The 23,910-nt window shown below is 46.9% G+C and overlaps 1 protein-coding gene across 1 annotated transcript in view; it reads left to right on the forward strand.

Moving 5' to 3' along the window:
- The window catches only part of grin2ca (glutamate receptor, ionotropic, N-methyl D-aspartate 2Ca), a 43,108-nt gene extending 32,917 nt beyond the window's left edge, over positions 1-10,191 (forward strand). The window contains exons 9-13 of the mRNA XM_040191326.2: positions 600-829; positions 1,840-2,000; positions 2,095-2,282; positions 3,745-3,977; positions 4,868-10,191. Of these exons, the coding sequence (XP_040047260.1) occupies positions 600-829; positions 1,840-2,000; positions 2,095-2,282; positions 3,745-3,977; positions 4,868-6,487 (2,432 nt within the window). The 3' untranslated portion in view covers positions 6,488-10,191. The remainder of the gene's footprint in view (positions 1-599; positions 830-1,839; positions 2,001-2,094; positions 2,283-3,744; positions 3,978-4,867) is intronic.
- The last annotated feature ends 13,719 nt before the right edge of the window (positions 10,192-23,910 follow it).

Below are 23,910 nucleotides of genomic sequence, written 5' to 3' on the forward strand. Positions count from 1 at the left end.
GTGACCATTTAACCTGTTTAAGAATCCAAATTATTTTTAAATTATATTCATGGCAGATTCATGTTTGTTTCAAAGAAGCACATGAGATGCATTCCATCTTACTTTGATCCCAATGCAGGAGAGAAAACTGCATATTTAAATGAATCAAAAGGGGTTGAATAGATTTATTTCTATATTGGCATCTCTGGACTTCTGCATGCGGAGACGACAAACACTGGCGTGGGGAGGATTGTGAGAACCAGGGACATCAGAGCCTGTTTACGGAGGCCACATATTGGATCGATGCCTGGAAAATTGAGGTGTCGCCGTGTGGTTCTATAAAACATCTTTTAATGGATGAAGGCCGGCTCGGGTTTTATGCAGAGCAAAAAGAAACTCACTGCAGGACCGACATGAAATGGGTTGTTTACACAGCCGGAGACGGATCCACTCACATCTTTCAGTCTGCCGACGTGTGTCGCCTCATTTCAAGCATCACATCAAGTGATGGAAAACACGGGCGGATTCCCACTGCGTTGAAACGCTGCACCGGCAAACAGCTGCGCAGCCGAATGCGTCTTTAGTCAAAGCTTCACCGGCTGTCTGTGTGGCCCTTCCAGAGCCCGGGGGCCCCACCTTCACCATCGGGAAGTCCGTGTGGCTGCTGTGGGGCATCGTCTTCAACAACTCTGTGCCCATCGAGAACCCGAAGGGCACCACCAGCAAGATCATGGTGCTGGTCTGGGCCTTCTTCGCCGTCATCTTCCTCGCCTCCTACACGGCCAACCTGGCGGCCTTCATGATCCAGGAGCAGTACATCGACACCGTCTCCGGACTGAGCGACAAAAAGGTGCAGTGTGCGTGTGTGCGTTTGATGTACAGGAACAACACAAAGTGTGTAAACAGCGCGAGGTGCAGTCATGAACACCGTAAACAGTTTACCTGGTTTGTTTCAAAGACGACTTTTTGCTGTTTTTCTACCCTTCAGTCAACACTGATTTCAGTGGTGCTTTGTGTAGAAACATAGTTTGACAGACCCGTCGACTTGAATCAACTAATCGACTGGACGACTCGCGTGAGTCGACTCAGAACCTCTTTGGTAGAAGACTCAAAAGCAGATTTTAACGCATCATTGAAACACGAACCACAGGATTATTTTGAAGTAAAGCAATGATTCCAATAAGAAGTGAAACACAAAGAAGCAGTTACACTGACTTCAGGACAGTAAGTCTAGACCTCAACCAGCAGGGGCTCTTTCTTCCACCCAACAGAATCTATAAAAGAATCAGATCACTAGACACTGAGAGGGTGATGTCATCAGCATCGATGAGATGGATTCCCACCCACATGTCACGTGCATGAACTCGTCCATGAGAGGCTGCTGGAGGCTTGAAACCACAACGCAGGAGAAGTCATATTCTCATCTGCCAACTTTAGCTCCAATCGTCCCCCTGCTAATGTACTGAGAACATATTTGCATAAGGTTAATTAAAAAGAGCAGTTTCGTCGTTAGCATTTGTCCCCCCGTCTCACTCCCTGTCCTCTCGGCTAATTAAACGCCCGTGGTGCTCCTCACAGCGAGAGGGGGAAGTATTTGGGTTCCTTTGGACCCGGTGTCTGTTAGATGTGTGAATTAGCAGAGCAAGAGGCCATCAGGATAAACAGTGCTGAGAGTCATTGCACTAATATGAGCCTTTAAAAGCGTTTATGATGCTGGATGACAGGAAGCTGCAGCGCAACAAAGTCAACCCTCGACACCTGGGCGACGTATTTAAACGTGCGATCAATGGACATCGCGGGTCATGCTCGTTATTATCGAACCCCCCCCCCCCCCCCCCCCCGCTGTGCCTGTGTCTACAGTTTCAAAAGCCGCAAGAGCAGTACCCCCCGTTCCGCTTCGGTACGGTCCCGAATGGCAGCACGGAGCGCAACATAAGGAGCAACTACCCCGAGATGCACTCCCACATGGTCAAGTACAACCAGAAGGGAGTGGAGGACGCCCTCAACAGCCTCAAAACCGGGTAGGGGGGTCCAGCCGGGTCTCGCTCAACAATGCATTTGGTGAGCAAACGGTAACTCAACGACTGAGGACTCCGTCTCTGTCCACCCGGCTAGGAAACTGGAGGCCTTCATCTACGACGCCGCCGTGCTCAACTACATGGCCGGCAAAGACGAGGGCTGCAAGCTGGTGACCATCGGCAGCGGGAAGGTGTTTGCCACCACCGGCTACGGCATCGCCCTGCAGAAGGACTCACGCTGGAAGCGACTCATCGACCTGGCCCTGCTGCAGTTCCTGGCTGATGGTAAATGATTCATTTATATATGTGTTTATTATCTATATATACTCTTGTTTACCGATCACTAAGTGTTAACTGACAAAGGCAAAGACGGCGTATATAAGTCTCTGGTAGAGACCTGTCAATCAGCACGTAGCCCCGCCTTGAAGCATCCCCTGCTTTAAGGTCTGTTTGACTCTACGTGGACCATCATCTACTAAATGAACATCATGCTGTATTGAAGAAGACTTTGAATTAGAGATTGAACCATAAACTCGTGTTTATGGTGTTTACTCACTTCAAGGAGTGTGGCCCCACCCCCTGTCAATGTAACACCCAGGTAGCCAATCAGATTACATTACAGGTCATTTAGCTGATGCTTTTATCCAAAGCGACTTACATTACATTTTCATCCTGTGGCTTTTTACATTTTTGCCCGGGGAGCAATCAGGGGTCAGGTGTCTTTCTCAGGGACACTTTGACATGGGACATGGGGCAGCCGGGGCTCGGACCGCCAACCTTGCGGTTCCCGGCGCTCCCTCTCTTCCGTCGACCCCCCCATGAGAGGCCGGCTTTAATAATTCATTACTCACTTCCTGATGTGATCATGGTAGATGAGGCAGAGTGGATATTTGTGGTTAGAACTACATGATATATTAGTTGTTTAAGAGTTAAAATGTAAATTACTTAGATCGCTATGGGCAATAATAACTGAATTTGCACTTGAACTTGAACAAACCGAAGAAATGATGAGAGAAGGAGAAAACTATCCACGATATACTGTAATGATGAAATAAAGAGTCACATTTAAAAGAGCAGGAAATGGGAAAAGGGAATGATTAAAGGGTATAAAATACTATTACAGCAACGGCGAAAATGAGACGGGTCATAAATGCTCCACGAGGTGATTTAAAATGCGACCCTTATTCTGCCGACCAAAGGCTCCTTGGGCAGCTTATTTCAAAGCCTCCAGGAAAACGTCTGTTCACCTCTGGGAGAAATATGCAATAGATGGCAAGAGGAATAAGGCAGCACTTATACAGCAAACCGAGAGGTCAAACACAAAACGCTGCAATGTTATTACTTCTCAGGAGTCCTGACTGCTGCACCGCGGGGGGGTGTTTGGCCAATAAGGTGACGAAGCGGGACGAGCAGAGACACCGGAGCTCGTTCCTCATCGGTCGCCTCAAACGTCCACAAACTGTAGCAGACGTTTCTTTGTTTTCTCCTTCAGGAAGCTCAGCTGCGGTCTACTTATTCATTTTTTTAAGTCAGGATATGTTTTGCATTCACTAAATCACCAGCGAGAGAACAGTACAACCTTGTAGAGCTGTAACTCCGAGTGCTGCTTAAAATGAGAAAATGTCATTATCCCGATGCGATGAATTTCACCAGCGGCCCGAGGCCGTTTCATCACTCTCCCCGGCCCCCAAATAACAGCAGCGCCGTGTCAACAGTGCTTTTTTATCCCCTGCTCCCCGACTGGCAGGCGACACCCAGAAGCTGCAGACCGTCTGGCTGACGGGCATCTGCCGCAACGAGAAGAAAGAGGTGATGAGCAGCAAGCTGGACATCGACAACATGGCGGGGGTCTTCTACATGCTGCTGGTCGCCATGGGGCTCAGCCTGCTGGTGTTCGCCTGGGAGCACCTGCTCTACTGGAAGCTGCGCCACTCGGTGCGCAAGGCGGAGCGCCTGGACTTCCTCCTGGCCATCAGCAGAGTGAGTCCCCCTCGCACGACGACATCATCATCTGTTCTGACAGACGCCGCGGCGGATGTTGCTCCTACGTCCTTCTTCTGCCCTTCCAGACGTAGGATTGGAAATATGGGCGAAGCAGGAAGTGAAAAGGGCACGCGGCCGGCCACGGGTCAAGGACGGCAACAATAAAAACAGATAATATCAAATGAGTCGAAAGCAATAAAAGGACCCGGTGGATTCTTGCTGGAATGTTGTGACGGCCGTGATCCCTGAGAAATTGAATTTAAATTGCCCCATTAAACAAAGCTTCATCTGTGTGTCGACACTACAGTCAGAGGGGGGATTAGGGTCTCCAAACGATACGAGGGGGGGGGGGGGGGGGGCTAATGCATGGCAACTTATTCATTTATATTTTAAAATTATATTGTTAAACAATTTGATTCATAGAAACGTACCGACATGAAAACTTGTTGGTTTGCGTCTGATTCTCTGAACATTTCAATCTGAATGTCATTTAAAGGACACATTCTGCTTTTTATCCAGATCCTGTAGACAATTAATAATTCATTTAATGATTTAAGTGATCGTCGTAACTGTGAACCGCTGTCTCGTCCGAGGAACTGACTGAACTGCTCTGAACACGTTGGGAGGTTGTGAATAGTTTTATATAAATAGCACGTAGAGCCTCACATTGGAAACACATCAGAGAAACTGGAGAAATGTTGGATGTGTAGATTGCACCGTTTTCCCATTTGTGTATAATAAATGATTAAAGTCGGGGCTCCTTAGAGGTGCAAGACTTTATATTGCAGTGAAAATCAAATCTGAAGAGAACAAAGCCCCCCCCCCCCGCCTCTCCAAACCTGTTCCGCGGTTCAGTTGATAATCTCCCCCTGTTGGTCTCTCTGCAGGGAATCTACAGCTGCTTCAGCGGGGTGGAGCAAACCGACCACAGCGGCAGCATGCCGAGTCCCGACGTCACTGCCAACTACACACAAGCCAATATGCTGAAGATGCTGAAGACGGCCAAGGACATGGTGTCCTCCGCCAGGGTGGAGAACTCTCTGGACAACGCCACCAAGACAATAGAGAACTGGAGCAGGCGGGGGGTGGACAATGTGCGGCTCGGCCTGCCCCCCCGAGTGACGGCGGCGGACGTGACTCACGGCCGCCTGCCGTACATCTCAAGCATCACGGACAACCACTCGCCGTACTCTCAGAGGGCCCTCACCCCCACCTTCCCCCTCCACTACGGGGACGCCACCATCCAGCCGCTGCTGGAGAAGCCCTGCGTAGTGACCCGACCCAACGCGCTCCGCTACACGCTGCCCGCCCGCAACGCCCAGCACCTACTGGAGAGGACCCTGCCCATCTCCAGCCTGAGCAGTCCTCACATCGCCATGCGGGACCCGTCCCCCTCCGCCGCTTCCAACCCCCACCACGGCGGCAGGCTGTACGTGGAGAACCAGGCCCGGCGCCCGACGTCCCCGTTCGCTCCTTACAGGGAGTTCCAGGTGCCCGACATCTACGTCGAGCACAAGGGGCCGCTGCGGAGGAAGTTCAGCTACCCGCCGGACTGCGTGAGCCGGAAAAGGCGGTCCCACGGCTACGCGTTCGACGCCGCTGACCCCCGAGCGAGGGGAGACTACGACGAACCTCGGCCCTGCCTCGCCGAGTTGAGGGCCAACCACCTCCTGAGCAACCACGCCCCCTTCGCCACCGCAATGGCGTGCACTCGGGGACACTACGCAGGGGGCAGCGCCAGCTGCAACTCCTGCACAAAGTCCTACCTGGAGCCCGAGATGGACGACTTGCCACTGCTGGGGAAGGACAAGCTCAACCGCCGCGCCTCCTTCCTCAAAGCCACGTGGGGCAACGACAGGATCCATCAGGTGGACGAAACAAAGGCCTCCACCTCCGCGTCCTCCGCCCGCGTGGACATGCCCGACTTGTTTCCTCGGGTGCTGGTGGCCAACCAAAAGCCCAACAAGCTATACGGCAGCCTGGGGCACAACCTGTCCTGCTACCCGCTGGCTGCCGAGCCCGCGTACCTGGACCCGGCCCACATGGGATCCTACCCCTACAAGCAGAAGCTCAAGTACTCCGAGTCCACCAGGCTGCCCTCTTACAGGGAGGCCATCCTGCAGAACACCGCTGCCCTGCGCCGCTCCTCCTCCACGGTGGTGCACAGACACTACTCCACCTACCTGAACTCGTACACAGACTTGCCGGTGTATGTTGGGCCGCTGGCCCAGAGACCCGGCCAGTTCTACAACGGCTCCAAGGACATGTGCCACTTGTTCCCCTGTGCGAGCCACTGCCCGGATAACGCGACGATGCTGCCCCGCATGGGGGACCGCCAGGTAGTTTATCACAACAATATGTTCGGGGCCTGCGACGCCACAGGGAAGAGGGAGGACCCGGGCTCCGGGGGCCGAGAGCGGAGGCAGGTGTTGGTGGCGCGCAGAGTCAACAGTCCCTATGTGCCAAAGCCCTGGGGCAGGGTGTCCAGCCTGGAGTCCGAGGTCTGAGCCTCCGTCCTTACCTCCACCTGGCTCTCAAAGTGAGGGGCATGTCTGGGGGGGGTTGTCCCCTCAGCCTCTGCTTGAACTAAACTCTACACCAATAGTGTACTTGAGAGTGTTGACTCTCAATTATCAGTGCGATGAATCCTCGGGGGAAGCAAACATGCAACTGAGAAGACACTGACGAGTTAAACCCTGCTGGGACTTAAAATAATAATAAAATGTTGAAAAGTATTTAATACATAAGAATTTAACCTGTTGATTGTTATTTAGAGGATTTTTAAATGCTGTGTTGCTATGCGAAAGACTTCTGGGAGACAATATACTGGGGCCTCTCAAACTGATTAAGACCGGAGACGTATTCTTTTTTCTCATTTTTCTCTTCTGGTGAAAATCATTTCATTACCCAACATCGAGTGATTCGTTGTTAAGATCATTTTGCGATCAAACCGCCGACATGTCGGGATTTTCAAAAGTCCTCTGAGCCTTTTCATTCAGCTAATTTGACTTGGATCTTAAAAAAAGAGAAGGGAAAACCATAAGAGAGTATCCCGTGTATTTCCATTGTTACACGACCCTTTAATAAAGAACAAGGTCATCTCAAGGGCCGTTTGGAATCATCTGTCATCTCATCTATATGATAAACGTGCTCTCACATCCCACGCTCATGTGATGATCGGGACACAACGTACACACAATCTATTATTTCAATCTGCCGACGCTCGCAGAACGGGTGATTGTGTGAACACGCTCACTTGCTATTGAGCCCTGTGGCACTATCTGCTCCAACAAAGTGCTTCTAGCCATTAAAGGGGGGGCCTATATTGAACTGGATTAGATAAATCTGACCCAAACCAATTCACTTGACATGCGGCAGAAAAGCTACATTCAGCAGACAATTATTAAGTCACGCGTGTTGAAATCACAAGAAAAGGTTGAGTCAACTTTTGGAAGCAGCTTGCGGCTCAAAGCTCATAGCTTCAGACTTGAAGAGCCAATATTATGAATAACTGTAAATATTGAAAATAACTACGTGTAACGTTACATCCCTAAAGCCAACATGAATTATTAACTTCAGCCTCAGTTCCAATACAAAAACTAATTGTGGGGGGAAACAATACGATGCCAATCCATCCCATAATGACAACATTTATCATAATTGATTACAGCAGATTCAACAGAAAGAAAGCGTCCAACAACCAGAGAAAATAAATAAGCTCCTTGATAACAACATACGAATTGACTGATCACATCCAAGATTGTGAGCCAATTCCACACTACTAATTAACTGCAGTATAACTAAAACTCATATTTAGAGGGTACTGTGATGGAAATGTTTAAGAAATAAACATACTCCACCTTCATGAGAGGAAATTATACATGTCTGCCATTTCATTTGAAATGCCAAAACTTTCCAAAGCTTTGAAATGTATCTTTTTGTTTTTCAAAGTCTTTCAGGAACTTCTACCTGTATTTCAAGTATAGAGTATATATATATATGTATATGTATATATATTTATATATGTATATCCATTTAGTCTGTGCATTGATTGTGGGACATCAGCATCAGCTTCTTTAAGAGTGTTACGAGTTCACTTCATACTGAAAACCTGCGATGTGAAATACGGAATTGGGACGCTAGGATTTTTTTGACATCACTGTGAACACGAGCAGCAGAGCGCAACCTCGTGAGTCTTTGTCGCCGCAGAATCGATTCTGGAAAGAACTGCAGTGCTTCCGATTTGCATGGAGAGGGAATAATATAGTGAATTACATTCAGTGACCTCACCTGGCTGTTTTAGATAAAAGTTAAAGCCAGTCTACAATATCCTCCTCAGCTCCAGGACTGGTTGCAGCGAGATGAGAAGAAACAACTTGGCCCAAATCACTCAATACTCAGACGTCAGCATCTAGTCATAACGGAGCATGATGCACTGAAGCACCAGAAGACACCGCTGGCAAACAACAAGACCCAAAGAAGGAAGTACCTCAGCTACAAAATCACGATTTCTAACACTACAAACTGCCCATCGAACTAACGCAGCACGTACTCGCAGGCTGCAGAGGCAAAAGACATAAAAACACCAGCAGCTGGACAGCCTGATATCAGAAGACATAAACAGAGACAGAGCTGGGACATAATCTCACAATATGAAGGTTTCTTACCTTGGTGAAGGGAAACAGGGCCTGAATGTAAACTTGTGGTCTGCAGGCAGCGGCTGAGAGGCGCCTCCCTCACACCTGCAGAAAGGCAGAACAATGGTTGACACGTTGATATAAAAACAGAATGATAGCAAAACAGAGGGTTGCAAACGGGTGCGTTCCATATGAATGTCTTGAGATATGGAGTCACGTGTGAACAAATTAAGTTATCACAATTTTATTTGTATAACCCAATGTCATAAATCGCAAATATGCCCCAAGAGCAAACTATTTATCTTTAGATCCTCTATTTAGATGGTCAAAAACTCTCCCCAGAAGAGCTCAATGGGGAATACATACAGTCCCCTCCATAAGTATTGGAACGGTAAGGCAAATTCTTTTATTTTTGTTGTTCACTGAAGACATTTGGGTTTAAGATCAAAAGATGAGTATGAGACAAGAGTCCAGAATTTCAGCTTTTATTTCCTGGTATTCACATCTAGATGTGTTAAACAACTCACGACAAACCACCCTTTGTTTGAACCCACCCATTTTTCAAGTGAGCAAAAGTATTGGAACATGTGACTGACAGGTGTTTCTTGTTGCCCAGGTGTTTTAGGTTGACTGTCCAAACATTAAATAGCTCTGCATGACTAGTCTAAGTTTTCACCCTCGGTTCAAACCTAGCAAGACTGCATTTGCTGTTAAAGAGGATAAACCAACATGAACACCAGAGATCTGTCTATGGGAGAAAGGCAAGCCATTGTCAAGCTGAGAAAAGAAGGAAAGTCGATCACAGTCATTGGACAAACATTGGGAATAGCAAGCACAACTATTTGGAATGTCCTGAAAAAGAAAGAAACTACTGGTGTACTGAGTAACATGTCGAACAGGTCGGCCAAGGAAAACAACAGTAGCTGATGACAGAAGTATCGAGAGAGCTGTGAAGAAAACATCAGTAAGTGGCATCACCAACGACCTCCACAGGGCAGGGGTGAAGGTATCACAATCCACTGTTCAAAGACTTAGAGAGCAGAAATATAGAGGCCACACCACAAGAAACCACTCATCAGCAGTCAGAATCGGAAGGCCAGATTGGAATTTGCAAAGAAGTACAGAGATGAGCCGCAAAAGTTCTGGAAGACAATCTTATGGACTGATGAGACCAAGATGAATCTCTACCAAAGTGATGGAAAGGCCAACGTGTGGAGAAAGAAAGGAACTGCTTATGATCCGAAGCGCACAAGCTCATCTGTGAAGCATGGTGGAGGTAACGTCATGGCTGCTTCTGGAACAGGCTCATTGATATTTACTGATGATGGCAGCAGCAGAATGAATTCAGAAATGTACAGAAACATTTTGTCTGCCAATTTATTGAGAAATGCATTGAAACTAATAGGGAGAAAGTTTATCATGCAGCAGGACAATGACCCAAAGCACACTGCCAACAGAACAAAGGACTTCATCGGGGGGAAAAGTGGAAGAGGGTTCGAACAAAGGGTGGGATGTCGTGAGTTGTTTAACACATCTAGATGTGAATACCAGGAAATAAAAGCTGAAATTCTGAACTCTTGTCTCACACTCATCTTTTGATCTTAAACCCAAATGTCTTCAGTGAACAACAAAAATAAAGGAATTTTCCTTACCGTTCCAATACTTTTGGAGGGGGCTGTATGAGTAAAACATAATACAGAAAATAGAGAGATCCTTCCTCCATGCTTCAGATTTAGATTTAGTTTGTGAGAAGAGACGTAGGGATACAATTTGATTCAATTTGAAGAATATGAATACTTAAAGTTAAATTTAACTAAAATAATAGGTATAGAAAACAATACTTCACAATTAGCTGATAATAATATTGAAGGACATGTGCTAGCTTACTGCTACAGATGCTAACGAGCAGCAAGCGCCAACAGACCGGAAGTGACGATCGAGCTAGCAAAGCTAGCGATATCACGTTTCAAATTACTCTACAAGTCAACCTCGGTCCGTAAAGTCACTGAATAATTACTTTTTTATAAGTGGCTAATCGTGAACGTATGCGTTTACCAACAAAGACACATTTTTACGGAGATTTCTAAAAGTAATTTGCTCACCAACGGGACAGGGTGACACAGACCGGAAATGCCGTTTGGGTCGTACCACTGTTGTCCTGAAGGGGGTACGAATGTTACAGAACAGTCCAAATGGAAAACTAAACCAACAAATTATCACAAAATATATATTATAACTATATATTACAGTGAATAAAATATATCATTATCTAATAAATACGTTAAATAATGATGATGTCAAATTTCAATGCTTCTTCTTCTTACAATAATGCCTTAAAATACAGTAAATTTACAAACTACACAATGAATGTTTCTTATATCATATATTACGAAAAATAAAAAATACAAAATTTCACACAAGTACCAAATACATTCTGCAAAACCATATATGATCAGCAACTTGTCAACTTGATTAATGTTACCAGTATTCAAACTGAAGACTGCCATATTTATTTCAGATGCATCGTTCCATCAAATGGATCATCATTTATACACATTAGTTGACTTGAAATGCAGTTGTGTGTTATGATCTATGTTTTGCCAGTAATAATGACCGGCCCATTGGCGAGTGGCCAAAGACATTTAAAGTAATAAATGCAGGATAAAATTTTCTAGAAACGTTAATGAAACCTACTATTTTTTTTCCATTTGACTTGAACAATAGATGTGATTTATTTTCACTTTGACATTTTCCAATGCAACAAATGTTGGTTTGCAGAGCAGAGATCCAGAACCCCCGCCCCCCCCCCCCAAAAAAATCAAATAGCACTGAGGAACAACATTAAATTCAGTTATAAAGACCAAATATAGCAGCCTTAAAACTCTGCCGTCTCTTTATAATATTACATCTGGGAGTAATTTAAACTCACAGCGCATGCTGCAATAATGGGATATTGCCTCCTGGGCCCTGGTGCGTTTCCAGGCACTCGGAGACACAAACAGGGACACAGCGGTTCAGCGATGAGGCTTTTATGTATTCTGCACTCCTCCTGCAGACCTGCAGAATTGATGGGGGGGGGGGCGGCTGATTGCAGTGCGGATGATAAATGATTCTCCACATGCGGATAAAATATCACCGGCCATTTGCAATGTCCCAAATTATCCACAGCCACACACTGGTGCCGTCGCGTTGCTCCATCGCGTTCCGATGGGGATAAAAAGGCCGTTTAGAGACATCAGATAAAACAGAGCTGCGCCTGGAGCGCTCACAGAGAACAGAACTATTAACCTTAAATACTTATTCCACATCAGCGGCCAAGTTGAAACCCCATCAGGGCCGAGATGCTGCTTAGCGCTCTATAACAGCTCACTCTTCAAATGAAGACAAGTGGAGTCGAGTCAATAAACGGGGATGAATTATGGGATCATAAGCCCACAAGTAGCCAAGCGAAGCTACAATCAGTCGTACAACACAGACGGGACTCGTCTGAAGGACCTTTCAATGTTTCTGTTGTTACTTCACAAGTTCTAATAATCTCTTTGGAGCCTGTGCAGGATAATTCCACTGAGATTGGTAATCGCTTCAGCAAAGTGTCCTCGTTTCTCCTCAGATGACAACACGAAGGCTTTTCAGAGACGACACGCTTCCATCAGCACCTGTGAATTCAGTTTTTAAACGAAGGAATGATTCTGTTTGGATTTTTTTTTCTCACATCAAGACACATTCTGGTCATTTTTCAAACGTTTAACATCTTCTGGCCAGTTCTCACACACTCCTCATTCAGAGAGACATTCATGTCAGATATTTCCATCTATTCTTCTCTGAGGACAAATGAAAGGTTATTTTTCTCATCACTTGAAGGTGATCCTGGGTTAAATGCCCCCCCCCCCCCCCCCCCCCTCTTATCTGAAGTCATTGTATGGGAACATGGACAGAGACGGATTAACGCCACGAGCACTTAATGCGAGTGAGAAGTGACTCATCTGAGTTACAGGATTCTATAAAGTGAACCTGCACCGACGTGTGAACCGGGGGGAGGGGGTGGGGGGGGGGGGGCAGGATGATGAGCCGCGTGGCCGGATGACCTCCGCCGCCACTCTGGATTCACTCGGCCTCCGGAAGCCACGACAGAAACGCTGGACCCGTCTCATCTCGTTGGGCCGCTGCTGGTTCTTCTCTCCTCATACGACCCATTAGTACTTATACTGCGCACACGTTCATGTGGAAATGGCTGTGTATTACTTTTTGTAATACTTTTGTAAAGTCAGAATCTTCCAAAATAAAACAAGTATATACATAGAAATTCTGCTTCTAACAGAGTTTTATTGTTGTAAGTGAGGTTCTCACAAAAAGAATTCTCAGAAAAGTGCAAGAAGGTAAAGTCTCATGTGAACTTTAAATACAAAAAACGTGATTCACTAAAAGCTTCAACTGGTTGTTGATCGTCTTCTGGTGAGAAAGTGTGTGTGGATCCTCAGTCCGACTTTACCCTCCAACCCGCAGACAACGTGTTAGTGGAGTGTTTGATCAGAGCACCTGGAGCTGGAAGAGAGCCACACACACACACACACACACACACACACACGCACGCACACACACACACACACACACACACACACACACACACACACACACTCTGACACTGAGTCTCTGCTGTTGGTTTGAAGGATCCTTGAACCTTATTTCTTCACTGTAGCGTGATGACAGCTGGGTCGGGTGAGGGGGGGCAACTTTTACCTGACTAACTATTATCTGTTGCATATAAAATATATTTAGTGTTTGCACCAAGGTCGTTAATCAGGAGGATTCTCATCTGACGTTCTGACGAGCTGGAACAATAATGTAGAATAATGGACGCTTTATTTACAAGCTTTTCTGTTTAGTGTAAATTAAATTGCACTCGTTCATTTTTACTATTTCGACGGCACCCGTGAGTGTCCCGACTGACGGGATGGAACAGAGCAGTTTGTTGGGACGGCTCCATAATCCGCCCGGCCCACAGGGCTCCGGTTGATAAGTCGGGATCCCGCCGGAGGCCTTCTGGCCCGACCAGGGAAAAGATGGCATGTGGGGGTCCGTGAGACGAGAGTCAACAGATGGCTGCTCACACACACACACACACACACACACACCACGGTGTGGGCTCGTATGATGTAATCACAGCGAGGAGCAGACCCTGGTTGATGCGGGTCCAGGTCTGATCACAGCCTGTCACAGCTGCTGTGGAGTCAGTGAATTACGTTAGATTAAGATTAGAGGGGCGACGACACAACTGGTGTTCTGCTGCCGTTAGCTTCGGGCTAAAGCTAAAGGCTGGAGGAGACAAGGAGAGGAACCGCGGACGGACCCCTCTCTTCACTGGATGAGGGAGGAACCTGCGGATGAGGGAAACGCGCCCTCTGTAGGTTCCCGGCGCACGCGGGCCATATGGCGCCGCCGCGTGTGGTGTCCCGGGCCGGGTTGGCGTTCAGGCTTTAATCAGTCACTTTCTGCTGCAGCGTTCCGCCATCTGGCCCGGACACTCGGACCAGCGGGCCGCTGCTCACGCCGAGACGCCACGAAGACGCACCGTCGGCCATATCGTGCAGATTAAGTGACAGCCGAGCGCAGTTGAGTGTTCACCTTCCAGTGTGTGTGTGTGTGTGTGTGTGTGTGTGTGTGTGCTCTTTTGTCCCCTTTAATAAATACTCAATAAAACCCAAAGTCGGCTGAGTGACCTGAGTATTTATTCTCTGATCATTTGATGGCACATTTGATGGACGGAGGCGGCGTACTGGTTCCCCTCCCTCCTCGTCCTGCAGAGCTCCTCCTCCTGATAAGAGGCGTGTTAATATGAACAAACCATCACGCCGCCCGGCGTCCCCCCCCCCCCCCCCCTCTCTCGAGCATCCACAAAAAGCCTCTGTGACCCAATTCTGGGGGCCGCCACACGTTGAATAAATTGACTCCATAATTCTTTTTCCCAGACCAGATGCTGAGAGTAACTGGGGGGGGGGGGGGGGGGGGGGGGGTGTAAGACAAGCTGCAACAGCAAGTAGACATAATATTCCCATTCCCACTTTATTTTATTACTTGTGCACTGTTGTCTTGTCTGTCTACTGTCGCGCACCAACCGCCAAGACAAATTCCTTGTATGTTTGACATATTTTGGCTAATAAATGTTTCCTGATTCCTGATTCCTGATAATAAAGAGTTACTGCAACATCAGGTAACAGGCTTCTTATTGTGAAATATTGGACTCCAAATACTAAAAAAATGAATGTTATTAAATAATAAGGACATATAACTTTCAAATCAATCGGTTCATTAAAGTTTGATACCAATGCTGATTGATTTTTACATCCTGTGAAATCATTAAACAATGCATATGTAAATAATACATGTCTCCATGTAGTTGTTTGTGTCTCTTTGGACTAATTAACTGTCATTTACTTTGTAGTAGTTTCACTTTGGGCTCATTCCATATCAGCGACTCTTTGTAGTTGTTTTGCGTCCCTGAGTAGTTTCCTGTGTCCCCGTTTGGTCTTAACGTGTCTCTCAATGTGGTTTCTACGTCTGGTCCATTTCTACGTACTTTCAGGCCTCAGGTGTCATAAACATTTAGGACCTTTGTATAAAGAAAGACGTTCTAGGTGTGGTTCTCTCCATCATGTCGTCATACAGTCATACAGTCGTCACACAGTACAACCACACACGCAGCCACGTTCTCCCCCAACGCACTCGTCTAAAGCACCGCTAACAAACGTCGTCCACGAGGGTCATCGGGGGAACGGAATGAAGGAGCGACCGCAAGGTACACGACCCGCAGCAGGTTCACGCGCTCTGCTCGCTGCGTGAAACCCCCCCCGTCCAGGTCCCGCGGACCCCCGTCGGGGCCCGTTTGAGCCCTCGTGGGACTCTGGGAACTCTGCGAGTTACAACCAGGTCCGGTCCTGCAGCAGGAGGAGACCTGGAGGTCAGTCGACCTTCAGAATCCAGGCCCCCCCCCTCGTCACGTGCATCGATGCTCCCGCGCTGCACCTCTTCGGTGATGGCTGGTGCCTCTTCGGGCAATGGGAGTGCTTTTAATGGACCCCCTCCCCCCCGTGTCTGAGAGAGACATGAGGGGCCGGATACTTTTGAGAGCTTATCCCTCTCCGGTAATGAGACGGAGCTTTGTCCAAGGTTGAGTTAGAGAACAGGAGAGAGCGCAGTTTGCAGAAGGAAACACAATAAAGATGGCCGACTGGGTTCTGTATGCACGCCGGCGAGCCCGTGGGTAATCGAGGGAAAATCAATAACAGCTTAATGTTTCCCCGGAGAAACGTCAACGTCAACGTGTTCCTCCATTTACCCCCCCCCCCCCCCCTCCCCTTTCATCCTTTCAGAAGGAATGACTTCACTGAATCCATCACTCAATGAACGCCACGAGGAACTTCCTGTCCGTGAAGTGACGGCTGATCTGATGCTCGTTTGCTTCTTTATTAGAAACCTTTAATAATATCAGGATCCTCAATCCAGTGAATTGTTTCTGGTTCTGGTTAACGAGCCCTTGCGATCACTGGTTTTACTTCTGCAAGGCCAAACATTAAAGCAACCAATAGTGACAAATAAGACATGCTCAACAAAAAAATGCTCTCTGGAGGGAATCAGCGAGGAAGCAGAACCCGCTCGTGTTTTCCCTCTCAGCCGGTTGCAAAGAAATGATCCCTACAGCCCCCCCCCTCCCCCCCTGACCTTCACCACGCTCTACCGCGTGTAAAGCCTCGGTTTGCGGCCCATTTGGCGGCAGGTGTAGAGGCGGAGCTTGGGAGAATAACTGACAGCAGGAGGCGGGACTTCGCTCTTCAGCTCAACCTTTACGGGTCCGATGTTTAGGAGGGAAAAAAGTCTCCTTCACAAAGCAGGTCGCAGATTAGTTCCTCCTTTCTGGCTCGGTTGAAAATGGAGTTATTATTATTTAAAGTACACGTACGACCAGCAACACAATGTTATGGGTGAGTGAGCTCACTGTAGCAAGATGGCCGCCATGTGTGCCATCTTTATATATGTCTACCTGTGGTGACCAGTCGAACCAAAACGCATCCCTTCGTTTTCTGCAGAGCCCACCGGAAGGAAGGAATGAAGAAACCTGCGGTTTAGACTTTGCACCACTACTGATAAAGAATATGGATATTTCTAAATAACAAAGGAGTCGGCCTTTTCCACTTCAGATAAACCCTTGTGTGTGTGTGTGTGTGTGTGTGTGTCTGTGTGTGTGTGTGTGTGTGCCGACCCTTTGACCTCGGCTGTGCCTCCACGTCCCACCGGTCTCTCACTCCTCACACGACCCCCCCCCCCACTCGCCCTCCTGACTCCTCTCCTTCTAACTCGGTTTGAATCTATTTTTTATCTTGTTTTCCATCTTTTTCTGCAGAGGAAGGTGGAAAAAGATTTCAAAGTCACCGGCGACGAGGTCGGACGTCACTTCACATCGAGAGTTTCATCTTCAGTTCTCACATCGTGTTCCTCCTCCTCCTCAGCCAAAAATATCATCAATCACGAATAGCAAAAATGAACAGTTGAGGACTTAATATTCACGGATTATGAGGAAATAATAATGTTCTATGATGTCATGTTTTCTTCTACTACTATAAATAATTTGCAGAATGATTTTCTGGTTCTGGTTGAGGAATTAATTAAAAAATAAATCAATTTGACTTTTTGACTTTTCATAATTTGTCTCAAACATGTTGAATAAGAGGCCACATGTCACCTCCATATTTAATATGAATTGGGGGACTAATCCACGGGGCCCGCTGGAGTTTTATCGATGTAATTGTTTTCTGAAGGACAAAATCCATCCGACACCTTTGTCAGAAACCCTGAGTATAGACAAGACTCCACAGGGGACCTTTGACCTTTAAATGCTGCTCAGTTGGACCTCCTCTCACTTCACAGGCGGGATGCTGAGAAACACGTCGGCAAATTAAAGCGAGCAAGAAATGTAAAGTTTAAAACGTCTAGGAGACAAATGACGAGGAGATGAAAACACGTCCACAGACTTCATCTTCTTCACATTCTGACGACGTCTTTAACTCGGTCAGTTTGTGGATCCCAGTGTAACTAAACCCTGCAGAAGACTGCAGGCCGCGAGCGATTCGCGTGGCACTCTCGACACTCCATACTTGCGGCGAGGCGACAGGTGTCACGCACGTGGAGACAGGTGGAGACAGGTGGAGACAGGTGGCTCTCTGCGTGCTTGACAGGTGCTTCAGTGGATCGAATCTAACGACTCCACTTCCTGTCTGGAGCCTTTGATGAAGCCCTCGACTCTCGTGTTCACCTGCTATCATCCATCAGCGTCTCGGACGCAGGGGAACTTTCTCTTTTGAATGGCCGCCAACGTAGTGCCATCTGTCTCCACTTGTCTCCACCCGTCCCCGCCCATCAGGTGCTGCTTGAGGAATAGACATCTACCTGCATTAAGAGAGCGAGAGGGAGAAGGAGGTCGGGGGGGGGGTTATAATAGCAAGCACGGGCTTCTCTTGCTGCCGTCGTGTCCCTCGATTCGCTCTCTGTGATGGTGGAATTCGAAAGAAGTTTGGCGGGAAGCTTCCAAGTGAGCCACGGCCGATTCTGTGGATCAACGAGCGAACACGAGGACGCGTGCATGAGGGCAGTCGCTGGAAGCCACAGAGGTTTGTGCCCTGCTTAGCATCTGCCTTTGCAAGTTGATTACCCGAGGGGGGGGGGCAGGCTCCGCCTCCCATCGCCACCATCACGCACCAACCAGCTGTTGCTTTGATTCAAAGTCGAATGCAGGTGACAAAAAGGCCCAAGTTTACTTATTAAGCTTAATAGCAGGCTGAAGAAGTACAGTCAAAAAAAATGTTTTTAAAGAAAGAATACAATTAATTTTTTTAAACATTGGAAGAATATTTGATCGGAAAACATAAACAACAACAAAAAAGCCAAAATATATTAGGTTGAAAAATGTTGTTTCTTTTAAGTCCACATACAGTATGTGATGTCGAAAAGTGTCATGGAAAATGAAGTCAAAAGGAAAAATGTTTACAAATATAAGTAAACAAATATTAGGTCCAAAAACGTTTTAAAAAAGGAAAGTATTAGGTCAAAGAAATATTTTGAAAAAAAGCTTCAAAAAACAGGTCAAAAATGTAAAAAAAATATGTTAGGATGAAAATTTCCATCCAAAATGAAGCCAAAAATATAAGGTAAAAAAAGGTTTTGGGGGGTCGAGAAATATTTTTTGGGAAAAACATGAAAAATGTTTTGAAAAACAATTTTCTTTTAAAAAAGTCAGGAAATATACGGATTGGTTGAGGCTCAAAGTCCCAAGTTTAACAGAGTATATGTTGGCATTATCTCGCTGTGACCCCCCCTGGATTGTGTTAACTTGTGTTCCTATTTTGTGTGATTAATTTGCGGTTAATGATTTAACCTCGTGGTATTTTTATTCAGCAGCTGAGACGTGTTATTTTGGTGGAGGACAAAGTCAGACATGTCGTATAAGCGGAGTACACTTCATTACATTTTATTCAACAGTTCACTGGGTCTCGTTTTCCGCTCAGTGTCTCATTCGGGTAAACTAGTTAAAAGTCTCAGTCCGGGAAATTGGCCCCCGGTTCTCCTGCCTGCTCACAATCACCTCCTCAAGGACCAAAGGGAGAGGAACCCCGCTGTGATCCGTCTTCCGATTGCTTGTTAACTCCGGCGCTTTGAACCCGATTGACCTTTGAGTCTTTTCTGACATTTCCGGAGGCAAACATCGACCTCGGCTACGTCGTGTTTCCCGTCACCTTCACGAGCAGCTTTTGTCACAAAGCATTCGTCCCGTTGAGTATCGGCACAACGTAAGTCCACGTGCCCTCACACTTTCACTTCACAAAGCGCACATTTATTCCTTATGCGTCTCACGTTGACGAGTTCAGCTGCTCGTGTTTCTTGCAGAAAGTATTTTCAGAAATAGTTTGCAGAGGAAGCTCAGCTACGTTTAGGAAACAGGACTCACCAACGTCTCTAATCAGAACTATTGATCTGACTGCAAGGAGCTCACAGGTCCTTTTATGTCCACGTCTCACGTCTCAAACCAAGAAACTTCATGTGAAGAATTCCATGTTGTGTCTCCTCACTTGTGTGTCTCTCTCAGTTGTTTGTGATTTGATCACTCTGAAAAACCTCCTTTAAGGGAAGTATTTCTCACATCAACAAGCATCCAATAATAACTCTGACCTATTTCTCTGCAGCGGTTGGAGCTCGGCCGTATTGTGTAATTGCCCTCTGGAGTTTAAGTCCCTCGGCCTCATCTATTAACATCAGAGTTCACACTTTCTATTAATTCAAACGGGAGCCAAGTGCTGCTTGGCCCCGAGTCTTAATCACCAGGACAGATAAATATTGATTACATTATCAATATATTGCGGTGGAGCGTTCTCATCGACCTGTGCAGCCAACACAACCGTTACAGTTATTTACGTTCAGTATTTAAAAAAAATCAATGCTATTTCTTTATTCAGAAAGTGCGAAATGACGTGAGTGCAGTGAGCCGGAGGCGACTTTCATTTCCTCGCAGAAACACGAGCGGTTCGTCAGAACGTCTTCTGAGGACATTATATTCCGTTTCAGCAAGTTTCACTCATCATTTAAATCTCAGTTTTTGACAATAGAGTCTTGTGCTGTTGAGTAAACTCATTCTGCTTCTTGAACGTTTTAACTCACTCGTGTTAATCTGTCTGTTTTTATTCCGTCTGTCATCGTCACACATTCTGTGGAGCTCGGTTCTTCCACCTGGAACAAAGATTCTGCAGGCAGGTGAAGCTACACCAGCTAGCGACGGGCGCTAACCTGTGTGCGATGCTCGGCGCTGCATTCACAATGTGAAAGCTGTTCCCACACGTCTCTCTGCCCCCCACCCTCCCATCACCCCCACCATCGCCCCACCATCGCCCCCCCATCACCCCCGCCCAACCCAACACGCAGCTGCTTCCCACGACCGGCGCTTTATTGGGGATTAAAGCGAAAACCTTCCCTCGTTCTCTCTGGAGGTAAAAACACCTGATCGCTGGTCGCCTCCACAGAACCCGAGCAGAGGGAATCGCTGAAGGCCGGAGCGACGTTTTCAGTGTGGGGGGGCAAAAGTGGACTAAATGTGTAAGTAAATGTGGGTCAATAAACAGCGTTTTATTGTTTGTTTGACTCTAAATGGACCATAATTCACTAAATGAACATCATGTGTTGAAGAAACTAGAGACCATAAACTCGTGTTTACAATGTTTAGGGAATAAATCAAGAGAGAAGTAGAGTCATTTTCTCACAGACTTCTATGTTAAAACTAAATAGCTCAGATTTCCTTATAATGTACATACTAAAATAAAGTTCTGCTATTTTAATAAAGTAACCCATGAAGTCTCCTCCCATGAACACCTGCGATCACCTTGAGCAGCAGCGGGCGCCATCAGACGCCTTTATGACGACGCGATCCGGGTGAGAACAAATTAGAGGCGAAGGTTGACGTTGATGGGCCAAAGTCGCATGGGAGGGGATGGCGGCGGAGGGAAGGGGGGGGGGGGGGGGGGGGGGGGGGAGCACACGACGACACCCGGAGACTAATTAGATATGGCGTCCAAAGTCTGCTATCAATTTGTAGCACACACACCAGCTTTGGCAGGACTGACCCGCACCAAGGGCAAGGCAGCGAGGGGGAGCGAGGGGGCAGGGTGGGGGGGCGGTCGGCCCGACTTCAGCTCCTCCAGTGAAACGAAGCTTCTTGAATATTAGATTCGCACCTTTCTCACCACGACGCACGTTAAATTACCTCCTCTGGGGGGGTTGTAAGAATGACAACCCCCCCAGAGGAGGTATCATGTGGACGTCATGAGCTCCTTTCAGACGTGAACACTGGTTCTTGGCGACGGGCTCTTTGTGTTCCTCAGGGATCCGCGATGGAGGAACGAAGGTTTCAGACCCATTGAACAGCCTGACCAACGTCTCCAGCTTGTCTCTCTGCAGACGCCGTGTGGACACGATGGAGGAGGAGGACCGGGGGGGGGAGATGCCTCCAGATGAAAGGTGGTGGGGACACATTAACACTCCAGAGGCGCGGCAGCAGGTCGAGCGTTGGGGGCCAATTGGGACTCGACGACTACAAACCCGTCTAGATATCTGCTGAAACGGAGAAGATCCATCCGATCCATCGTCGAAGCCTCTGGCGCTCCGTACAGGCGGGAAAAGGTCTCTTCCAAACATTCACTTTGCGTTTTTTCTCCCATAAATGGTGACTGAATCCGCCCGCAGTGAATTTCTTCGTCAATAATCGTCCAACAAGAGCGCCGGCAAGTTGCTAATCGCCCGTGAAATAAAGTTCTGGATTCTCGTCGTCGCCCGGGAAGCTTCTCCGAGGTGAAGGTCGGTGCCACACCTGCAGCGGACCTGTGGCGAGGTGAACAAAGTTAATGGTTTAATATTTAAAGTCGGTCCCGGGGGCGACTGCCAATCATCACTGCGCTGCTGGCTCATTATGCACGAGACGTCCACCCGCTTTATTTATTCCAAAAGAGAAGCCGTGAAATAATTGGCTGCAGGAAATGCTTTTTAAAGATTTCACTTCTTTTTCCTCAACACCTTCAAATGCCTGTTATTTATTTTATCTTTTGAGAAATTGTAATTTATTTAAGAGGGTCAAGTGGATCCTTCAGGATTAAGTTTATTTTTAACACATTTGACACATTTTGTGTCACTCTGGAGGAGAAAAACATAACTGATCCGATTAAATACGTTAAATGGTTTTTGTTCTTTGACTTCCACCTGTTCCAAATGAACAAATACTTTTTAACTCAATTTTCTGGACCGCAGTTGCGTATTTTCTTAAGTTAAGTTTATTCTTATTATCAACTGTATTTCTTGGGGGAAATATTGCACTTTTTAATATAAAAAACAATTCATGACAAGAGAGATTGATGACTTGATACAGATCAAACTCCATAAAAAGGAGTTAAAATGACGCCTTCTACGGGGCTATAGCATATATATATGTATAATATACACATGTGTATATATATATATATATATGTATAATATACACATGTGTATATATATATATATATATGTATAATATACACATGTGTATATACACATGTGTATATATATATATATATATGTATAATATACACATGTGTATATATATATATATATATGTATAATATACACATGTGTATATACACATGTGTATATATATATATATATATATATATATATATATATATACACACATGGATATTAAACCATCTCTGCACACAGAATCAAACCGGAGCTTCTGTCTCTCTGCAACGTGAAGGTCGAAGGTGCTGCAGGTTTTCCAGGCGCTCGACTGGGGATTACGTGACAACGGTTGGATTGATGTGGCAGGACAGTGTGGGGGGGGGGGGGGGGGGGGGGGGCGAAGGAGGAGGGGGGGGGGGGGGCGATGTGACCTCCTCGCAGTCGGAATGCAAATTGGTGAAAGTGACAGCGGTTTAAACCCTGGAGAGTGATGACGGCGAAACAGCCGCAGTGGGATGTTCATGTTCATGTGGATGACATCACACGTGATGACATCATGCGTGAGGTCATCTACATCATGGACCACAGCAGCTGGTTAAGTTTGGAACCAGAAGAAAGTGTCCTTCAGGATTCTTTATTCGTTAAAGAGCAGACTGTGTAACACCCCCGCCGCCGCCCAAAAGAGCCTCAAGTGACTATAAAATGATCCAGATATTTGCCCCGGAGGCGCCGATAAGGCAATACTTAGAACCCAAAGATTTACATAAATTATTGGTGTCCTCCCTCCAGTTATTTTTGTCAGAGTGGGAATGGAACTGAAATGTTATTTATGAAAGAGCCCCGATAGAACTCTACTTCATTCCATTTGAATAGAATTAACTTTTTTTTGAAGGAACGAAGCAGAACTGTCAGTCCTCTCTGAGGCTTCTGGCCCTCATTCGTCTCCTGGTGCTCGGTGACTTCCAACGAATCAGTATTCCAGAACATCTCCGCAGCCGTCTGGTGGAGGAGCACATCTTCATGCAGGAGATCACCTCCCTGGCCTCGGAGTCTGTTGACCAGATGGAGGACTCTCAGTGGTTCCTCCTCACACTGAGACTCTGGAGGACACTCTGAACACCATCAGGTCTCCTTCATTTGTGTTCAAATCACTAAACCAACAGCTGTTCTTCCTCCACTCATCTTCTGGCTGGAGGTCCTGTCCTCTCTCGGCATCCAAAGAGATGAACATCAGACAAAGGGTGAAGCGCTCAGAGCTCCTCAGGCTGATGTGA

This window comes from Gasterosteus aculeatus, chromosome 11 (assembly GCF_964276395.1).
Source record: "Gasterosteus aculeatus chromosome 11, fGasAcu3.hap1.1, whole genome shotgun sequence".
NCBI lineage: Eukaryota > Metazoa > Chordata > Actinopteri > Perciformes > Gasterosteidae > Gasterosteus > Gasterosteus aculeatus.